Source organism: Malaclemys terrapin, chromosome 1, assembly GCF_027887155.1.
Source record: "Malaclemys terrapin pileata isolate rMalTer1 chromosome 1, rMalTer1.hap1, whole genome shotgun sequence".
Taxonomy (NCBI): domain Eukaryota; kingdom Metazoa; phylum Chordata; order Testudines; family Emydidae; genus Malaclemys; species Malaclemys terrapin.
Window position 1 is genome coordinate 229,137,711 of NC_071505.1, and position 18,254 is coordinate 229,155,964.

Consider the following 18,254-nt stretch of genomic DNA (forward strand, 5'->3'; position numbering starts at 1 on the left):
GGGGTGAAAGGGCTTGAGGGTACCCCATAGGAAGGAATTCTCAAGTGCGCCTTCCTGGGTTCCAAGGGGTTTTGCATTTGGTAGCATCTACCCAGCCAAGGTCAGAGAAAAACTGTAACCTTGGAAGTTTAATACAAGCCTGGAGTGGCAAGTATTAGTTTTTAGAGTCCTTGCAGGCCCCCACCTTCTGCACTCGAAGTGACAGAGTAGGGAATCAGCCTTGACAATAGGCAACCTAAATTCTGTCATTTCCTAATTTCCCCTGTGTGTCCAGGGACAGAATAGGCCCCCTGTCCTCCTGCATATCCTGCAACTAAAAGGGGCTGCCTAGAGAGGGATGGGCTCTGCCAGGTTAGAAATTTGCCCAAGACACACCATATGATGAGCATGTCCATACCGGATTGATTGCAGCCTGACTTAATAATGACCGCGCCATCCGTCTCCCACCAGGGCGCACGTGACAAGTATACTACGGGTGTAACCCTAACACAGAGAATCCATGGAAGAGATAACATCACCAGAGCCACATGGAAAGTAAGGATATTGAGACAAATATGGAAGTTGAAAAAACTTATTATGAAATGGAACAATACATCAGGCAACCTCCTAGGAATCTCTGAGGTCAGATGGAAGAACTTTGGAGAGGTACTAACAGAAGAAGGCCATGTACTCTATTACAGTGGAGAGGACAAACATGTCAACAGCATAGGATTTCTTGTGCATAAAGATATCAAGAATTCAGTATTAGGATGCGGCCCAATGTCCAGCAGGCTTATTTCCATCTGTCTAAAGGCAACACCATTTAAGATCACAGTGGTACAATCTGCAGTCCTACAACAGACTATGACAATGAGCAAATTGAAGATTTTTACAATCAGTTCCAAGACATCATTGATAAGGTACACAAGAAAGATATCCTGATTGTACAGGGAGATTGGAATGCTAAAGTGGGTACCATAGATGCCGACTCCGTGGGTGCTGCAGGGCTGGAGCACCCACGGGGAAAAATTATCGGGTGCTCCACACCCACTGGCAGCTAAGCTCCCCCCGCCCTCACCCCCTCCTGGACTCCTCCCAGCACTTTCTGCCCACTGCCTAACAGCTGTTTTGTGGTGCTTAGTGCTTTCTGGGAGGAAGGGGGTGGAGTGGGGACGTAGTGCACTATGGGGAGGAGTTGGTAAAGAGGTGGGGCAGGGGTGGGGACTTGGGGGAAGGAGGTGGAATTGGGGCAGGGTGAGGGTGGGGCAGGGTGGGGCTATGGGTGGGGGTGGTGTCGAGCACCCCTGGGGCAGAGGGGAAGTTGGTGCCTATGATGGGTACTGACGCACAGACAAATTGGCGAGATTATTGCGGCCCTTTCAGTAATGCGGTAATCAATGAGAGAGGATTGAGACTTTTGGAGTTTGCCAGCTATAACAATCTGGTTCTTGCAAACACGTTAGGAGCACATAAAGCAGTCAGATGATCAAGTGGCATGAACCTAATGGTCTACATCACAGCCAGATCGACTACATGATGGTGCAAAACTGATTTCATTCTGGGATTAACAGAAGGAAAGCAAGGAGCTTCCCCAGTGCTGATATTGGAAGTGATCACAACCTTGTGATGCTAAATTTTTGGCTGCGACTAAGGAAAATCATCAGGCCAAAGTTCACCAGAACTGAGTTTGACTTAGCAAGACTCAGAGACCAAAACATTGCAGAGTCATTCCAAGCAGTGATTGGCAGACAATTTGCCCCACTGCTTGCTCTAGAGGAAGATGTAGAAACAATGACCAACAATTTCAATGCTGTAACGAATGAGGCAGCAATGGACATCCTTGGGAAACATCGTAAGAAGACTAAACCATGAGTTACAAATGAAATACTACAAATGTGTGACATTAGAAGAGAACTTAAGAGAGACAAGAACAGCACCGAGGGAGTTGATAAATACAGAGCGATTGGCAGAAAGATCAAGAAAGGAATGAAGGTAGCCAAGGAGATATGGATTGTAAAACAATGCTCTAAAATTGAAGAGTGTATCAATAATAAAAATAGCAAACGAGCCTTCCAGGTTGTAAAAGATCTGATGAAGGAAAGATGGACCAAAACGAACGCAATTCAAGACAAAGAAGGGAACAGTCTTACAGAAGAAAGGGACATCATCAATAGGTCGACAAACTACTGCTCTGATCTACTCAACCACCAGAAAAATGGAGATCCTAGTGTCTTAGACAGTCCAGATTCAACAGAGGAGGATGATGTTCCAATACTACGTGAAGAAGTGGAGACAGCTGTGAAATCACTCAAGAACAGAAAGGCTACAGGTATTGACAACATCCCAGCCAAATTGATGAAATTCGGAGGAGAAATAGTAACAGATGTACTCACCAAGATCTGCAACAAGATCTGGCAGACCAGTGAGTGGCCCTCCACGTGGACACAGTCACTAATCATCACTCTGCCAAAGAAAGGCAACCTGCAATTGTGTCAAAATTACCGAACTATAAGCTTAATTAGCCATCCCAGCAAAGTGATGTTGAAAGTCATATTGAACAAATTGAAGCCACAAGCAGAGAGTATTATCGCTGAAGAACAGGCTGGCTTTCGTGCTGGAAGAAGTACCAAAGAACAGATTTTCAACCTTCATGTTCTGTGTGAGAAGTACTTACAACACCAGCAGGACATCTACCATGTCTTTGTTGACTTCAAGAAGGAGTTTGACAGAGTATGGCTCAAAGCTCTCTGGACAAGCATGAAGTACAATATTGGTTGTAAGCTTATTCTTACCATTAAAGAACTGTAGGGCTAAGGCCAGCAGTGCAGTTCTTGTCAATGGCACAATAGGAGACTGATTTCACACCACTGTTGGAATCTAGCAAGGCTGCCTTCTTTGGCCCACACTGTTCAACATCTACTTGGAGCACATAATGACTGATGCCCTAGAAGTTCACATTTCCACAGTCAGAATTGGGGGGCGATCAATCTCAAATCTTTGGTTTGCTGGTGACATTGACGGCCTGGCAGGCAGCAAAGATGAACTTGCCAACCTTGTGAAATGATTGGATGAAACCTCTGCAAGATATGGCTTGGAAATCAGTGCAGATAAAACCAAGCTGATGACAAACAAACGTGATGGGATCAGCTCACATATCATTGTCAGTGGACAAGAGCTGGAGACAGTGAAACAGTTCAAGTATTTGGGGGCAATCATCACTGATGAAGGATCCGAGGCAGAAATTGTGGCAAGAACTGCGCAAACAGCAGAAGCCGCAAAGCTAAAGCCAATTTGGAGGAATAAGAACATCTCCCTGGAATCCAAACTGAAACTGCTGCACGCATTGGTCATCTCAATTTTTCTGTATGTGTGCGAAACATGGACCCTTACATCAGAACTTGAACAGAAAATACAGGTAGTAGAGATGAGATACTTCTGTAAAATCCTGGGCATCTCCTACTTCGACCATGTCACTAATGAAGAGGTCTGCAACATTATCACCCTCCTGCCCCCCAAGCCTGCTCCTGCCCCCCCCCACGGAGGCCTGGGACCATTCCACCCCCTCTTCCCACCCCCCGCAGAGTTGCTGCGTAGGGCACCAAAATGGCTAGGGACGGCCCTGTATATATCCCAAAATCGCACAGGGCATAGTGAAGAGAGGCTACACCAGGGACACACCGCAGTGCTGCATTAAAATTAAGGAGCTCAGGCAATCCTACCAAAAGACAAAGGTGGCAAAGAGTCACTCTGGGTCAGAGCCGTAGACATGCCGCTTCTGTGATCAGCTGCATGCCATTCTAGGGGGGGACCCTACCAGTACCCCACCACTGTCTGGGGACACCTGCAAGGTGGCAGCCTCACACAACATGGATGAGGATTTTGTGGATGAGGAAAAGGAGAAGAATGTGCAGCAGGCAAGTGGAGAATCTTTTCTCCCTGGCAGCCAGGACGTTTTCCTCACCCTGGAGCCAATACATTCCTAGGGCTTATGGTTTCCAGACCCTGAAAGTGGAGAAGGCACCTCTGGTGAGTGCACATTTCTAACGACGCTACACGGGTTAAAAGCAATTGTGTTTAATGTTTGATTTCCCCTGAACAATTGGGATGCATTTGCGGCCAGTACAGCTAATGGAAAAGTCTGTTAACGTGTCTGGGGATGGAGCGGGAATCCTCCAGGGACATCTCCATGAAGCTCTCCTGGAGGTACTCTGAAAGCCTTTGCAGAAGGTTTCTGGGGAGGGCTGCCTTATTTCGTCCTCCACGGTAGGATACTTTACCACGCCAAGCCAGTAGCAAGTGGTCTGGAATCATTGCAGCACAAAGCATGGCAGCGAATGGTCCTGGGTTTTGGTCCAATTCATGCAACATTCGGTCTTTATCTTTCTGTGTCAGCCTCAGGAGAGTGAAATCATTCATGGTCACCTGGTTGAAATAGGGGAAGTTTTGTAAGGGAACATTAATAGCCTCTCTTTGGTGATCCCAGACACATTAGACTCTGGGCATGCTGGGCTGTTTGCGCTTGTCTAAAAGGGATCATCCCAGAGAATAGCCACATATAGGGGAGAGGGGGCATGTGTGTGTGCACATCCACTCCAAAACCGCAGCCCCTCCTTTTAAACGGCAACTGCAGCCCCTCCTTTTAAATGGCAAACACAACTAGCATTGGTTGCTATGGGAAAGGAGGGCACTGCAGTTTGAAACCATTCCCACATGATATGAATGCGGTAGAACCAGCCCCATGTACTCTTTGGCTTACCATGATTGCCACACTCATAACTATGGTAGCTGAGCATTTATTGCTGTTTCAGTCTTAACTCTTTCTGGCATTCATTACCATAGTATTTGAGTGCTTCCCAAGGATTAAAAGGTACATAATAATCTCCCTCACTTCCTTCTCAGCAGGCAGGAATAAAATATTTGAATAGAATTAAGATTTGTTTGTGTCTGTGAAGGTGAGACAGTAAGTGAAACAGACAGATAATTACCGAGGGAAAATTAAATAAAAGAAATACTCAACATCCTTACCAAACTCAATGGGCTCACTCCATTCCCCCCAATTCTGGCTTACGAGACATAAATCTCCCTTTGCTCTGATTTGCAAGGTGTACTTTTTTTTCATGTTGTAATTCGGAAATATGTAGCTTGTTCCTGTTACCTAAAAACAAGGCAATTATTAGTATTATTATTAATAATAATAACAACAACAAGTATTATGGTAGTGCCTAAGGGCCAGCCAAGAATGCAACCCCATTGTGCTAGACACTGTACAAACACAGAATAGTTAGACTAAGTACTTGTCTTCATTGTATATATTACATGCAAGTTTTCATTTGTTGATCCCAGCTTTACAAAGATATATTTGTGCCTGCTTATGGAAACAGAATATAGTTGTGACACACTGTACCTCAAAATGGCACCCTGAAACCCCCATATTCATCATTCATATGTAGTTGTGATATTTCATACAAAGCATGCCATATAAGATATCATATGAAAGGTCATAATCTGCTGAAATTCCTTGTTCTGTCCAAATATGTATATCACCAGTGTGTATGAAGTTATGAGATTTTGCTGTAGGGTTACTGAAATATGCTGTAAATTTGCTAGTGACATACAAAGGACTCCTGCCCAGGAGGGTGTTCAATGACCATTAATCAACCGGGGACTTATAATCAAGGGATTTACAATTCAATGACAGCTGCCAGAGCACCACACAATGGGGACAGCTCAACTCTATGACTCAGTTGCACAAGGCCACACCAGGGGGATTGCTCAACCCAGTGACTCAGTAAAGTCCACCAGAACGTGTTTGGGCAAGTGTCTTTTAGGCACTTGGACTGAGGATATAAAATAGGGGACAGTGGCAGCATGCCTTTGCCTTTCTCCTCCCCCACCTATGGTGGGAGCAACAAGAATGCTGAGAAGATGAAGGCTTCATCTGAGGAGACTGGTCCAGGCTTCAGGGAGAAGTGTGTATTAAGAACTGTAACATCCAGTGGGTGAGAAAATTGCTTGATCTAAATACTGCTTAGTGTATTAAGGTTTAAGATTTAGATTGTGCATTTATCTTTTATTTTCTTTGGTAACTATCTCTGGTCTCTTATGCCTACCACTTATAATCACTTAAAATCTTCTCTTTCTCTTTAATAAATCTGTTTTATACTTTACCTAAAAAGGTGAATTTTGCTTGAAGTGCTTGGGAAAGTGCTCAGTTTACAAAGGCTGGTGCGTTGTCCTCTCCACATTGAGGGAGGGGCAGACTGGGTAATAAACCTACATTGATCAGGCTTCTGACCAGGGCAAGACAGTACAACTCTGGGGTGTAAGGCTGGGGAGAATTGGCTGGTGCCTTTCTCTGTGTTTATGAGTGGCTCTGGGAGCATTCATGCAATCTAGCTGGGTGTGGGGGTCTACACGCTGTTGTGCTGAGTGTCTGGAGGGGTTTGCTGCTTGTCATTAGCAAAGCATTGTGAGAGACAGCTGCAGCTGGAGAATTAAGAGTGCACAGCGGTACCCCAGTTCCAGGTTGTATCCCGGGGATCCTGTCACAATGGTTAAATGCCAGAATTTTTCCAAAAAATATGCAACATGCAAAACACAGTACACCATCCCACCATAGCATTTTTCTGTTTGGAAGATTTTTCTGCATTTAAGTCTTCAGTGTTGTAACCTTTCACTTAAATTCTTGTGCTTTAAGAAGATTTCCTAGTTTCCTTCCTTGCTTTTATGTCTCCTAAGCAAAGGGAGAAAAGGAAGGTGAACTATAGAAAAATTCATATCTGTTTATTTTATCACAACACCATAGGCTTAGTGATGCAAGGATTAATTCTCTGTGCCATCTGTAACAGAGCGCCAACTTACTGGCATGGTGCCTCCTGCTGGTCGTCCAGGAATTAGCTCAATTCCAGCCTCAGAGCGCCTCCTGCTGGCCAGTGTCTCCCTGTCGGTACCTGCTTCCTGTGACCCCCCGCCCCAGTAGCACTTCAGGCCCCACATCCCTCCCAGACCCCAGTGCCCCTTACCTTGGGGTGCGGCTCCACAGCAGTGCCACCACACTCTGGGCCTCCCCTCCCAGGGGAATCCCAACCCTTTATACCCACCTTGCCTCAGTGGCTACTGCCGTTCGCCATCTAGCCCCTTCTCTCAGGGGCTAACTGCAGTCTGTAATGGCCACTCAGCCCTGGCAAGGGTTGGACCTGCTGCCTTTCTAGCTCCAGCTGCCTCCTTGCAGCCCTAGTAGCTCCCCTGGCCTTTAGCAAGGCCTCAGCCTGGGGACTCACCAGACCAGAGCTCCTCAGCTCTGCCTGCCCTTCCCCAGCCCTGCTCTGCCTCAGGTACCCTGCTTGATCTCCCAGGCAGCCTAGTCCTCTCTGCTCCCCAGATGGAACAAGAGTCTCTTCTCCCACTTGCTCAGCCTGCCCCTTTATCAGGGCCAGCTGTGCCCTAATTGCGTGCAACCACACCTGTGGCTGACTACCTAAGCAGCCTCCCTTGGCTGCTTATAACCCCTTTCTAACCAGAGTGGGGTGACTGCCCTGCTACACCTCCCAATGAGAGGAGGTTGGCCGATGGAGGTTCCTGTGACTGTGGGGCCTGTTTCCGATCCTCTGTCCATTCACGTATCCGGGCAGAGTTCCTCTGGGCGGCGTCCACTGGCTCCCTTGATGCCTTTGAGGAGCAGTGGGCGCTGTCCGGGGTTCTCTGCTCGGTGTCTCCGTCTGGTTCTCTTCTTTTGACCCTTTGACCACACTCCTGTCCCTGTTTTTACATTAGTTGTCCCCCGTAATTATTTGAGTTCCAGGCCCTGTGGATCCTCCCCTTAGGCTGGGGGGGGATCCTTTAGCAGTGGGCGGGCTTCTGCCCGCCCACTTCCCGGAACCCAATATGTACACCTCCCAATGCTATTCACAGTCTCTGCTAGACATTACTGTGTTTGAGTCCACCCAATTACTCATACGTATATATCATAAAGACCTACACTATTTTATGTTACTAGGATTTAGTTCCTTTAAGATATGGTTTTGCTAACTCTTGGATGGCTTTCTGGATTGAGCAACAGAGGGTCCTGTGGCACCTTTGAGACTAACAGAAGTATTGGGAGCATAAGCTTTCGTGGGTAAGAACCTCACTTCTTCAGATGTAAGACTTTCTGGATTGAGGTGAAGTACACAGGTCAGATTCCTGTTAAAATGAATATCTTGGCATATATTGGAACCCCACTCAATAAGATACTGAAGCTCCTAGACAGCTTGAAGTTTTTTTCGTCCAATTTAAACTGTCCTGAGCTTTTGGTGTTGGGTTTTTTGTTGTTATTTGTTTGCCACTATACATGGGAAAGTATTGCAAAGAATGAAATAAAATTTGTTTCCCACCTTTTGCAAAACAACATCAAATTATGATAGAGACAGAATTTATTTTATTTGTATCAGTGTGTGTGTGAAACCAATAGAAAATGGAAGGTTTTGAAAGGTGTGTGGAAAGTTAGATGATGTTCTATCTTTGAATTAATTACCTGATGTGCTAGGGCAGTAGTTTTCAATCTGTGGTCCGCGGACCCCTTGGGGTCTGAAGATTATGTATATGGGGTCCGTGAAAGGTTGTCATTACCATAGAACAGTTGCTTTCAACCCGTGGGTCTGCAGACTATATCTAAGATTTCCAAAGGGGTCTGCACCTCCATATAAAATTTTTTAGGGGTCCATCCAGATTACATATATCTTTGATTCTGACCTAACAGTTTGGAATATGATTGTAGCAGGGTGGTCACCTGCTCCGACCTTAAAGGGCTTAAAACAGCCCAGGAGAGGGCTGTGGCTGGGAGCAAGCAGTTCCCAGGCTGATTGGGGAAGCAGGCTCAACTGTGGCCATGCCCCAATCAGGGCTCAGCTGGCCCTTATAAGAGGGCAGTGGGCCAGGAGAAGAATCAGTCTCTCTCTGTCTCTAGAGGGAGAAGGACCTGGCTGCTGGGAAGCTGAACAGAGTACCTGAGGGGAGCAGGGCTGGGGAATAGGGCAAGGAAGCTGGGGAGCTCCCTCCTGGAAAAGCCCAGGGTGTGGCCATGTCAAAGGCCAGAAAGGTACTAAGTTGCAAAAGTGCAGCCCAGGGTAGGCAGAGGTAGCTGGTCCAAACCCCCCTTGCCTGTGATGAGTGGCTTTTACACTACAGTCTGCACCAGAGAGCGGAGGCTAGATGGTGACTGGCAGTAGCCCAAGACTGAAGTGATAGTGGGGATAGTGGGTGGGGGTTCCCCTGGGTGGGGAGACCCAAAGACCGGGTATACTGCCAGGGGGCAGCACCCAAGGACAAGGGACACCAGGTCTGGGAGGGACACAGGGGCTAGCAGCAGCGAGGCACCAGCCTGCAGAGGGCACTCTGGGACAAAAGAGCTAATTCCCAAGACAACCAGTAGGAGGCGCCGCAGTGGTGAGTCCTGCCCTGTTACACAGTGGTGGAGAATGCGGGCATAGGTGGTCCACCCCCAATACAAGGGGCACAGGAAGGACAGTGGGACTATTGCCCCAGGACTTAAAGGAACAGGGGATGATGGATCCTGGATACACTGGAGGTTTCTATGGGGAGACCCCGGGTGTTGTCCCTGGCTGGGCCCCGAGGTCAGTGCCCTAGTAGAAGGGGGCTGACGACCTGCAGGGGGTCCGGGAGACCCAGAATGGACTGTGGAAGGTGCAATGAGCCCTCCATGGACAGTTGCCCAGCTGGCAGAGGATCATCGGGCCCTGATAAAGCTCCTCTGTAGGCAGATTAGGAGGGACTACCTAGAGCCGGGCGAGGAGCCCAGCGCCAGGGCCAGGAGGCCTGGCGTGGAACAGAAGACGTGTTATGCCTGTGCCAGGTGTGGGCATTTAAGACGGGACTGTCCCTATTGGGGTGGAAGCAGGGCGCTGCAGCCCAAACAGGGACAAGGACAGGTCCCTAGGAAAGTCCACCGGGTGAGGGAAGCCGGGCAGCTGCAGATCTGTTGGGCCTGTGGTCGACAGGGCCATATGCAGTGGACATGCCCAGGCCTGATGTGAAAGGTCCACGTCGGTCCCGGCAAAGGGACCGAACCCCAAATGGACCACGAGAAGCCCCGGGCAGGACGGAGGTGGAGCGCCTGCTGGAGCTGCTGGATACTGAGCCATCTTCGGAGGACCTGAGAGGTGGCCAGAGGAGGTGCCAGTGGGCCCGGAAGGACCAAAGCTGGAGAAGGCGGTAACCGGGATGGAGGAGACCCCGAAGGAGGTCGGGACTCAGACCATCGCCAGGCAGGTCACCAGTACAGAAACGCAGACTGAGAGGGCCCAGCATGAGGCTAAGGCCCAAGTGGTCCAGGAACAAGAGATGAAATGGACCCAGACCCTGAAGGAAGAGGGCCTGGGGACCCTGATCTGAGGGTGCAGCTCAAAGAGGCAGAGCTGGCCCATCGGAAGGCCAAGGCACAGGCCTGGGAGATGGCCTGAAGCTGGGAGGCCTGGAAGAGAAAGCATGCGGAACCGGAGGGGCAGCCCTGGAGTGCCAACTTTGGGGAGCCCAGGCCAAGAGGTTCCCCTTCCACCAAGGGTGGGGGTTTTGAGGAGGGGTGTATGTAGTGGGGTGGTCACCTGCTCCAGCCTTACAGGGCTTAAAACAGCCCAGGAGAGGGCTGTGGCTGGGAGCAAGCAGTTCCCAGGCTGATTGGGGAAGCAGGCTCAACTGTGGCCACGCCCCAATCAGGGCTCTGCTGGCCCTTATAGGAGGGCAGTGGGCCAGGAGCAGAGTCAGTCTCTCTCTGTCTCTAGAGAGAGAAGGACCTGGCTGCTGGGAAGCTGAACAGAGTACCTGAGGGGAGCAGGGCTGGGGAATAGAGCAAGGAAGCTGGGGAGCTCCCTCCTGGAAAAGCCCAGGGTGTGGCCATGTCAAAGGCCAGAAAGGTACTAAGTTGCAAAGGTGCAGCCCAGAGTAGGCAGAGGCAGCCGGTCCAACCCCCCCTTGCCTGTGATGAGTGGCTTTTACACTACAGTCTGCACCAGAGAGCGGAGGCTAGATGGTGACTGGCAGTAGCCCAAGACTGAAGTGAGGTGGGGATACTGGGTGGGGGAGACCAAGAGAGCGGGTGTACCGACAAGGAGCACCGGGTCTGGGAGGGACACGGGGGCCAGCGGCAGTGAGGCACCACCCTGCTGAGGGCACTCTGGGTCAAAAGAGCTAATTCCCAGGACAACCAACAGGAGGCCCCACAGGGGTGAGTCTTGCCCCGTTACAATGGGTTAAGAAAACTGAAACATAAAGATACTTTGTAGTATGCTACTGTGACACTGAGTCAGTGAGGGTTAAGCAATGAGCAGGCTAAGTGACCCAAAATCAACCTTAAGGACATATTAGATAAGTATGTCCATGGTAAACAGGGCCATTCCTTGTAGATAGTTATCAAAGCCTTGTTAAAGTAGACTAAATTCTTTAAAATGTAAACCTGTATTGTTAGAAAATTAGAAGAAGCTACTGAGTGTATTTGTCTGTGTTTACCTAGATCTTGTTAGATGTTAAAAATGTGACCAGATTAGCTTGTGGATGCTAAACATCTGTTCCTGTCTGTTATATTCTATTGATTCAAGGATGAAAAAGGAATATTAACATTTAGATGAAACTTGGGTTGTTATAATACCATTACCTTTATTTCTCTTTGAAATTTGTAGTAAACTACCTATGAACTACTTGAATGGTTAATTACCTTATGCTAATGAATGCAGCTCGTTACCAGTGTGTGCCTAGGAAATAGAGATTTACTTCAAAGCAACAATGTATATTACCTCTTCTTCATCCAAGGAATGCCTGCTGTGTCATAGCCTGCTAGCAAACTATAAAAGAACTCTCAGATCTGCTTAAACTTCGTCAGCGGAAGTTCAAGCTACAAGACTGAGATCTCCAGATACCCTGGACTGTCCCTGCAAATTCTTATGGAAGAATTTGAACAAACTCTATACATGGACTGGCTATTAAAGTGATTCTGGAAGGACTTTTTGCAAATCAGCAGCTCACCATTTCTGCTATGAAACTGACCTAAGAACTTTATTCATCTCCATATGTATAATGATCTTTTATCCAAAGTAACTTTTTCTTTTCTTTTTAAATAAATCTTAAATTAGCTAATAAGAATTGGCTGTAAGCGTGTACTTGTGTAAAATCTGAAATATTCATTGACCTGGTGGTTAATGTGTCCAATCTCTTGGGATTGATAGAACTTTATATATGGCGAATAAGATTTTAAGTAATCCTCACCATATTTGACAGACTTGGCTGTCTGGGTGGGAGCCAAAGGCTGGATTGCTTAAGGGGAACTCTATTTTAGCTTCTTGATAACCAGTATGGTATTGCAGAAACTGCTTGGTCTAATTTGGTGACCCGAATTAGAAGAATAAACCAACTGTTTTGGGGATCGTCTGCCCCATTCTTTGCAGTTGGCCCTGATTGAGCAATCTCAGTATGACCCCTCCAGCAACCCCAGTGACAGCTACTTGAGTGTTATATTGACACCAAAACTATTTAGGCACTAGTAACAATATTTTACACTGTAGTAGAGTAAATGCTAAGCCAGGACAAGACCATATATTAGTATGAGAAGAGAATAGTTACCGTAGGACACTCATTGCTGCTTTCCTTGGGATTGGCCTGTAAGACAAAGAAAAGTTTATTATTTTATTATTTGTTTTGCTACCTTGTAATACCCGATTTCTTTCTTTCTTTTCCTTTTTGATTGTTTACTTACTAGCTTGGTTCAGAAGAAGGTGCAAATAGAATTTACAATATCTAAGATTCCAATATTATGCAATAAGTTTCCTCCTATCACATACAGATGTCCTTGGTTGTAATTAATGACTGGCAAACCTGGTGAGTCTGCTCCAATAACTCGCCTGAGTTTGGTTTCTAGTCAAAGTTTGTGCTTCTTGCATTTCAGGTTAAAAAAGAAAGGAAACTTAAATCTTCTTCCTTTCTTCCTTCCTTAGACAAGCAATTGCATGATGCTGGTGCTGAATTAAAGTCTCCCTCCCCCTTGTCCTGTTTAACGGTGACATCACAAAGAAAGAGGAGGCTGAGGCTGGTTCCTTGGGTTCCATATGTGGCTACTCTTGTTTGCCTTTTGTTCTTTCTTCTGTAAGCATGGTCTGAGTGAGTTCTCCCCTGACATGTAGTGATGCATAGAGGAAAAGACTTCAGGAGCAAATTATGTTTTCATAGACACATGTACTCTGCCTAGGTGCACAGCAGATGGAGCTGCTTTGCCAAACTGATCAATTCTGTCTGGTTTGACAGACCCAGGGGAACTTTAGAGGAAAACAGCATTAGAGCTGCACAGACGCTCGGCGTGTTTTGGGTGGATCCCCGCCGAGCTGGTGGCAAGGGGAACTTGCCACTACCAGGGCCCTGGGTCGGGACCCAGTGGAGAGGGCAGGTCCGGGTCCCCCTACCACTCCACCCCCCCCCACCATGGGAATCATATGGACTCTAGCTGCTAGGCCACGCTACCCTGTCTGATGGGGGTGATTATATAGATGCTGGCCATTGGGTCGCACTGCTCCAACGGTGGGAATGATTTATATGGACCCTGGCCATTTGGCCACACTGCCCTGACACTTGGGGTGACTTACATGGACTCTGGCCACTAGGCCGTACTACCCCACCAGTGAGGGGGGGAATTATATGGACTCGGACCATTGGGCGACACTACCCTGACACTTGGGGCGAGTTTGTGGACTCTGGCCGCTAGGTTGTATTACCCCGCCTGCAAGTGGGGAGTTATATTGACTTGGGCCATTGGGCCACACTACCCTGACACTTGGGGTGAGTTACGTGGATTCAGGCCACTAGGCTGTACTACCCCACCTGTAGGGAAAGAGTTATATGGACTCTGGACATTGGGCCACACTGCTCCAATGTGGGGAGCGATTTATATGGACTCTGGCCATTAGGGAACACTACCCTGCCCAACAGGTGATTGTGTGGAGAGAGGCCATTAGGCCACATCGGGCCACCCACAGAGAGGCGAGCACGTGAACTTGGGAGTGGCAAGGTTCCGACACCCCATCCCACCTCTGCCACAAAGGGGTGGTGCGACACCAGGCCCACCACAGGCATTCATCATCAATATCGTCTACAGTACCACCTGGGAAGACCACTTACAGCATTTATAGGAAGTGTTAAAAGCATTATAGGAGGTATGACTTAGAGCCAACCTGGCGAAATGTAAGGTGGCTGTGAGTGAAGTGACCTATCTGGGATAATGCGTAGGAGGTGGCCTGGCAAAACTAGTGGTTGATAAGGTGTAGGCATGTCCTGTCCCCCAGACAAAGAGGCAAGTCAGACATTTTCTTGCCCTGGCAGGATATTACTAGTGGTATATCCCCAGCTTAGCCTCAATTGCAGCCCCACTTATAGACTTCATAAAAGGCAACAACCCTAAGAAAATCCATTGGGATGGGAAGTGCAAGAAAGCGTTCAGAGAACTGAAAACATGACTGTCAGGGAACCATGCTCTTCAGCCCTGCTTTTTTTCTGGGGAATTCATATTACACCCTGATGCCTAGGACGTCAGTCTCAGCGCCATCCTTTCACAAGACTTTGAAGGGGGACAACACCAGGACCTTTACCTAAGTAGGAAGCTATTCACAAGGGAAAAGTAGTACTCCATCATTGGAAAGGATGCATTCACTATCCAATGGGCAGTAGAAGCCCTCAGGTATTACTTGTTGCACAGCCCCTTTTCCCTGATCACTGATCATGCGCCCCTATGCTGGGTCCAGTCCATCAGGGATACGAACCCTCATTCAATCTTATAGTTTCTGATACTGGGTGGGAACGGACCATGCTCACGCAGATTTCTTTTCACAGATCAGGGTTGGAGACAACTCAACCCCAAATGTTTTTCCCATCTTGAGGGGTAGGGTATATGAAGGGACATGCCCTCACCCTGGTATGGAAGAGGCTAATTATCTCCTCTGTGCCTGTTTCATGCTAACAAGACACACCTGCAAGGCTTGCTCAGCCTGGAGTGGGAGGAGCTTAAAGGAGGGAAACCTACCACAGGAAGGGACAGTAAAAAGGAAGAAGGTTGCTCCAGCTAGAGACTGTTGGCAACAAAGGGACTCCAGCCGAGGAGGAGACAGCCGCAAGATGCACAGCTCCCGAAGCCGCCCTGACTGATGGTAAAGCAATATGCCCCAGGAAGAAGGGTAGAAGGTAAACCCTTCGATGAGGCAATAGATTCTGAGAGACTGAGCCTTTAGAGCTGACTCTCTAGGGGCCGCCTGAGAGGCTGATCCTTGTTCCAGCCAGAGCTTCCCCTCTTGTAAAGGGAAGGGAAGAACAGGAGCCAAACTTCAGCTTGTGGGCAGTAGGCATAAGAACATGAGGAGGAGGAGAGGTGGCGGGCTGAATGGCGGGATGAAAAGAGCAAGTAGCGCGCTGAAGACGATAGGTGGCGTCAGCTTGCAGACAGACGGCAAGAGTCAATGCTACGTCTGCTGGAGCATCAAACTGATATGCTCGAGCGTATGGTTGAGCTGCAGGAAAGGCAGCAGGAGCAGAGACCGCCGCTACAGCCCCTGTTTAACCAACAGCCCTCCTCCCCAAGTTCCATAGCCTCCTCACCCAGACGCCCAAGAACACGGTGGGGGGGCCTCCGGCCACCCAGTCACTCCACCCCAGATGATCGCCCAAGCATCAGAAGGCTGGCCTTCAATAAGAGTTAAAGTTTTAAAATGCAGTGTGTCCTTTTCCATCCCTCCTCCCCCACCCATCCCAGGCTACCTTGGCAATTATCCCCCTACTTCTGTGAGGAACTAATAAAGAATGCATGAATGTGAAATAACAATGACTTTATTGCCTCTGCAAGCGGTGCTCGAATTGGGGAGGGGACGGTGGGGTGGGGTGGTTGGTTTACAGGGAAGTAGAGTGAACCGGGTCGGGGGGGGGGGGTTGGAGGGTTCATCAAGGAGAAACAAACAGAAGTTTCACACAGTAGCCTGGCCAGTCACAAAACTCGTTTTCAAAGCTTCTCTGATGCGCACTGCGCCCTGCTGTGCTCCTCTAACCGCCCTGGTGTCTGGCTGCGCGTAATCAGTGGCCAGGCGAGTTGCCTCAACCTTCCACCCCGCCATAAAGGTCTCCCCCTTACTCTCACAGATATTGTGGAGCGCACAGCAAGCAGCAATAACAATGGGGATATTCTTTTCGCTGAGGTCTGAGCGAGTCAGTAAGCTGCGCCAGCGCGCTTTTAAACGTCCAAATGCACATTCCACCACCATTCGGCACTTGCTCAGCCTGTAGTTGAACAGGTCCTGACTCCTGTCCAGGCTGCCTGTGTACGGCTTCATGAGCCATGGCATTAAGGGGTAGGCTGGGTCCCCAAGGATCACGATAGGCATTTCAACATCCCCAACGGTTACTTTCTGGTCCGGGAAGAAAGTCCCTTCCTCCAGCTTTCGAAACAGAGCAGAGTTCCTGAAGACGCGAGCATCATGTACCTTTCCCGGCCATCCCACGTTGATGTTGGTGAAACGTCCCTTGTGATCCACCAGGGCTTGCAGCAGCATTGAAAAGTACCCCTTGCGGTTTACGTAGTCGGTGGCTTGGTGCTCCGGTGCCAAGATAGGGATATGGGTTCCGTCTATGGCCCCACCACAGTTTGGGAATCCCATTTCAGCAAAACCATCCACTATTGACTGCACGTTGCCCAGAGTCACTACCCTTGCTATTACCAGGTCTTTCATTGCCCTGGCAAATTGGATCACAGCAGCCCCCACCGTAGATTTGCCCACTCCAAATTGATTCCCGACTGACCGGTAGCTGTCTGGCGTTGCAAGCTTCCACAGGGCTATCGCCACTCGCTTCTCAACTGTGAGGGCTGCTCTCATCTTGGTATCCTGGCGTTTCAGGACAGGGGAAAGCAAGTCACAAAGTTCCATGAAAGTGCCCTTACGCATGCGAAAGTTTCGCAGCCACTGGGAATCGTCCCACACCTGCAGCACAATGCGGTCCCACCAGTCTGTGCTTGTTTCCTGGGCCCAGAATCGGCGTTCCACGGCATGAACCTGCCCCAGTGACACCATGATTTCCACATTGCTGGGGCCTGTGCCTTGTGAGAGGTCTATGTCCATGTCAATTTCCTTATCACTCTCTTCGCCGCGCTGCAATCGCCTCCTCGGCTGGTCCGGGTTTCGCCTTGGCATGTCCTGGCTCTGCATATGCTCCAGGACAATGCGTGTGGTGTTCATAGTGCTCATAATTGCCGCGGTGATCTGAGCGGGCTCCATGATCCCAGTGCTAGCTATGGCGCCTGGTCAGAAAAAAGGCGCGAAACTAGTATCTGACGGACCAGGAGAAGGAGGGAGGGCGGGAGGGAGGCAGGGAGGGCCGAGTGACGACATGGCGAACAGGTACAGGGAATTAAAATCAAGAAAGGTGGCTGTGCATCAGGGAGAAACACAAACAACTGTCACACAGAATGGTCCCCCCAAAGATTAAACTTAAAACCCTGGGCTTAGCAGGCCGTTGATTTCACGGAGGAAGGGGAAGCAAATGAATACAGAACAAATCTATTTTTTACATCTTAAGCTGGCAGCCGACGGTGCAGCATGACTGATAGCCTCTGCAGTATGATGACGATGGTTACCAATCGTAATATACCATCTTCTACCAAAAGGCAAGGGGCTGCTGCTGTGTAGCAATGCAGCCCCACGTCTGCCAGCCCCACGTCTGCAAGCACCCAGATCGCCCTCGGCCTCTTCTGGGTGCTTAGCAGACAATACTGGGCAATTGGCAGAAAATAGTATACTACGACTGATAGTCATCATCATCGAGACAGTAGCATGTCTGCCCAGGTGCCCATGATTGACAGCCACTGCAGTATGACGACGACGGATACCAGTCGTAATATACCATCTTCGACCAAAGGGCAAGGGGCTGGCGCAATGCAGCCCTACGGCTGCCAGCCCCATGGCTATTAGTCATGCTACACCGTCTACCGCCAAAAGGCAGTTAGCAGCTGCTGCTGTGTAGCAATGCAGTCCCACGTCTGCCGGCACCCAGAGGACATATGGTGACGGTGAGCTCAGCTGAGCTGAGCGGGCTCCATGCTTGCCGTGGTATGTTGTCCACACAGGTAACCCAGGTAAAAAGGCGTGAATCTATTGTCTGCCATTGCTGTGACGGAGGGGGAGGGGCCTGACGACATGTACCCAGAACCTCCCGCGACACTGTTTTGCATCATCCGGGCATTGGGATCTCAACCCAGAATTCCAATGGGC

General features: G+C 49.0%; 1 protein-coding gene across 2 annotated transcripts in view; it reads right to left on the reverse strand.

Annotated features, from left to right (window-relative positions):
• Window positions 1–4,037: 4,037 nt before the first annotated feature.
• The window catches only part of LOC128830654 (granulocyte-macrophage colony-stimulating factor receptor subunit alpha-like), a 33,394-nt gene continuing 19,177 nt past the window's right edge, over window positions 4,038–18,254 (reverse strand). For both annotated transcript variants that reach the window (XM_054016523.1, XM_054016524.1), the window contains 3 exons: window positions 12,586–12,621; window positions 5,005–5,134; window positions 4,038–4,401 (listed from right to left, as the gene is read on the reverse strand). In XM_054016523.1, coding sequence (XP_053872498.1) covers window positions 4,388–4,401; window positions 5,005–5,134; window positions 12,586–12,621 — 180 coding nt within the window. In that variant the 3' untranslated portion in view covers window positions 4,038–4,387. The remainder of the gene's footprint in view (window positions 4,402–5,004; window positions 5,135–12,585; window positions 12,622–18,254) is intronic.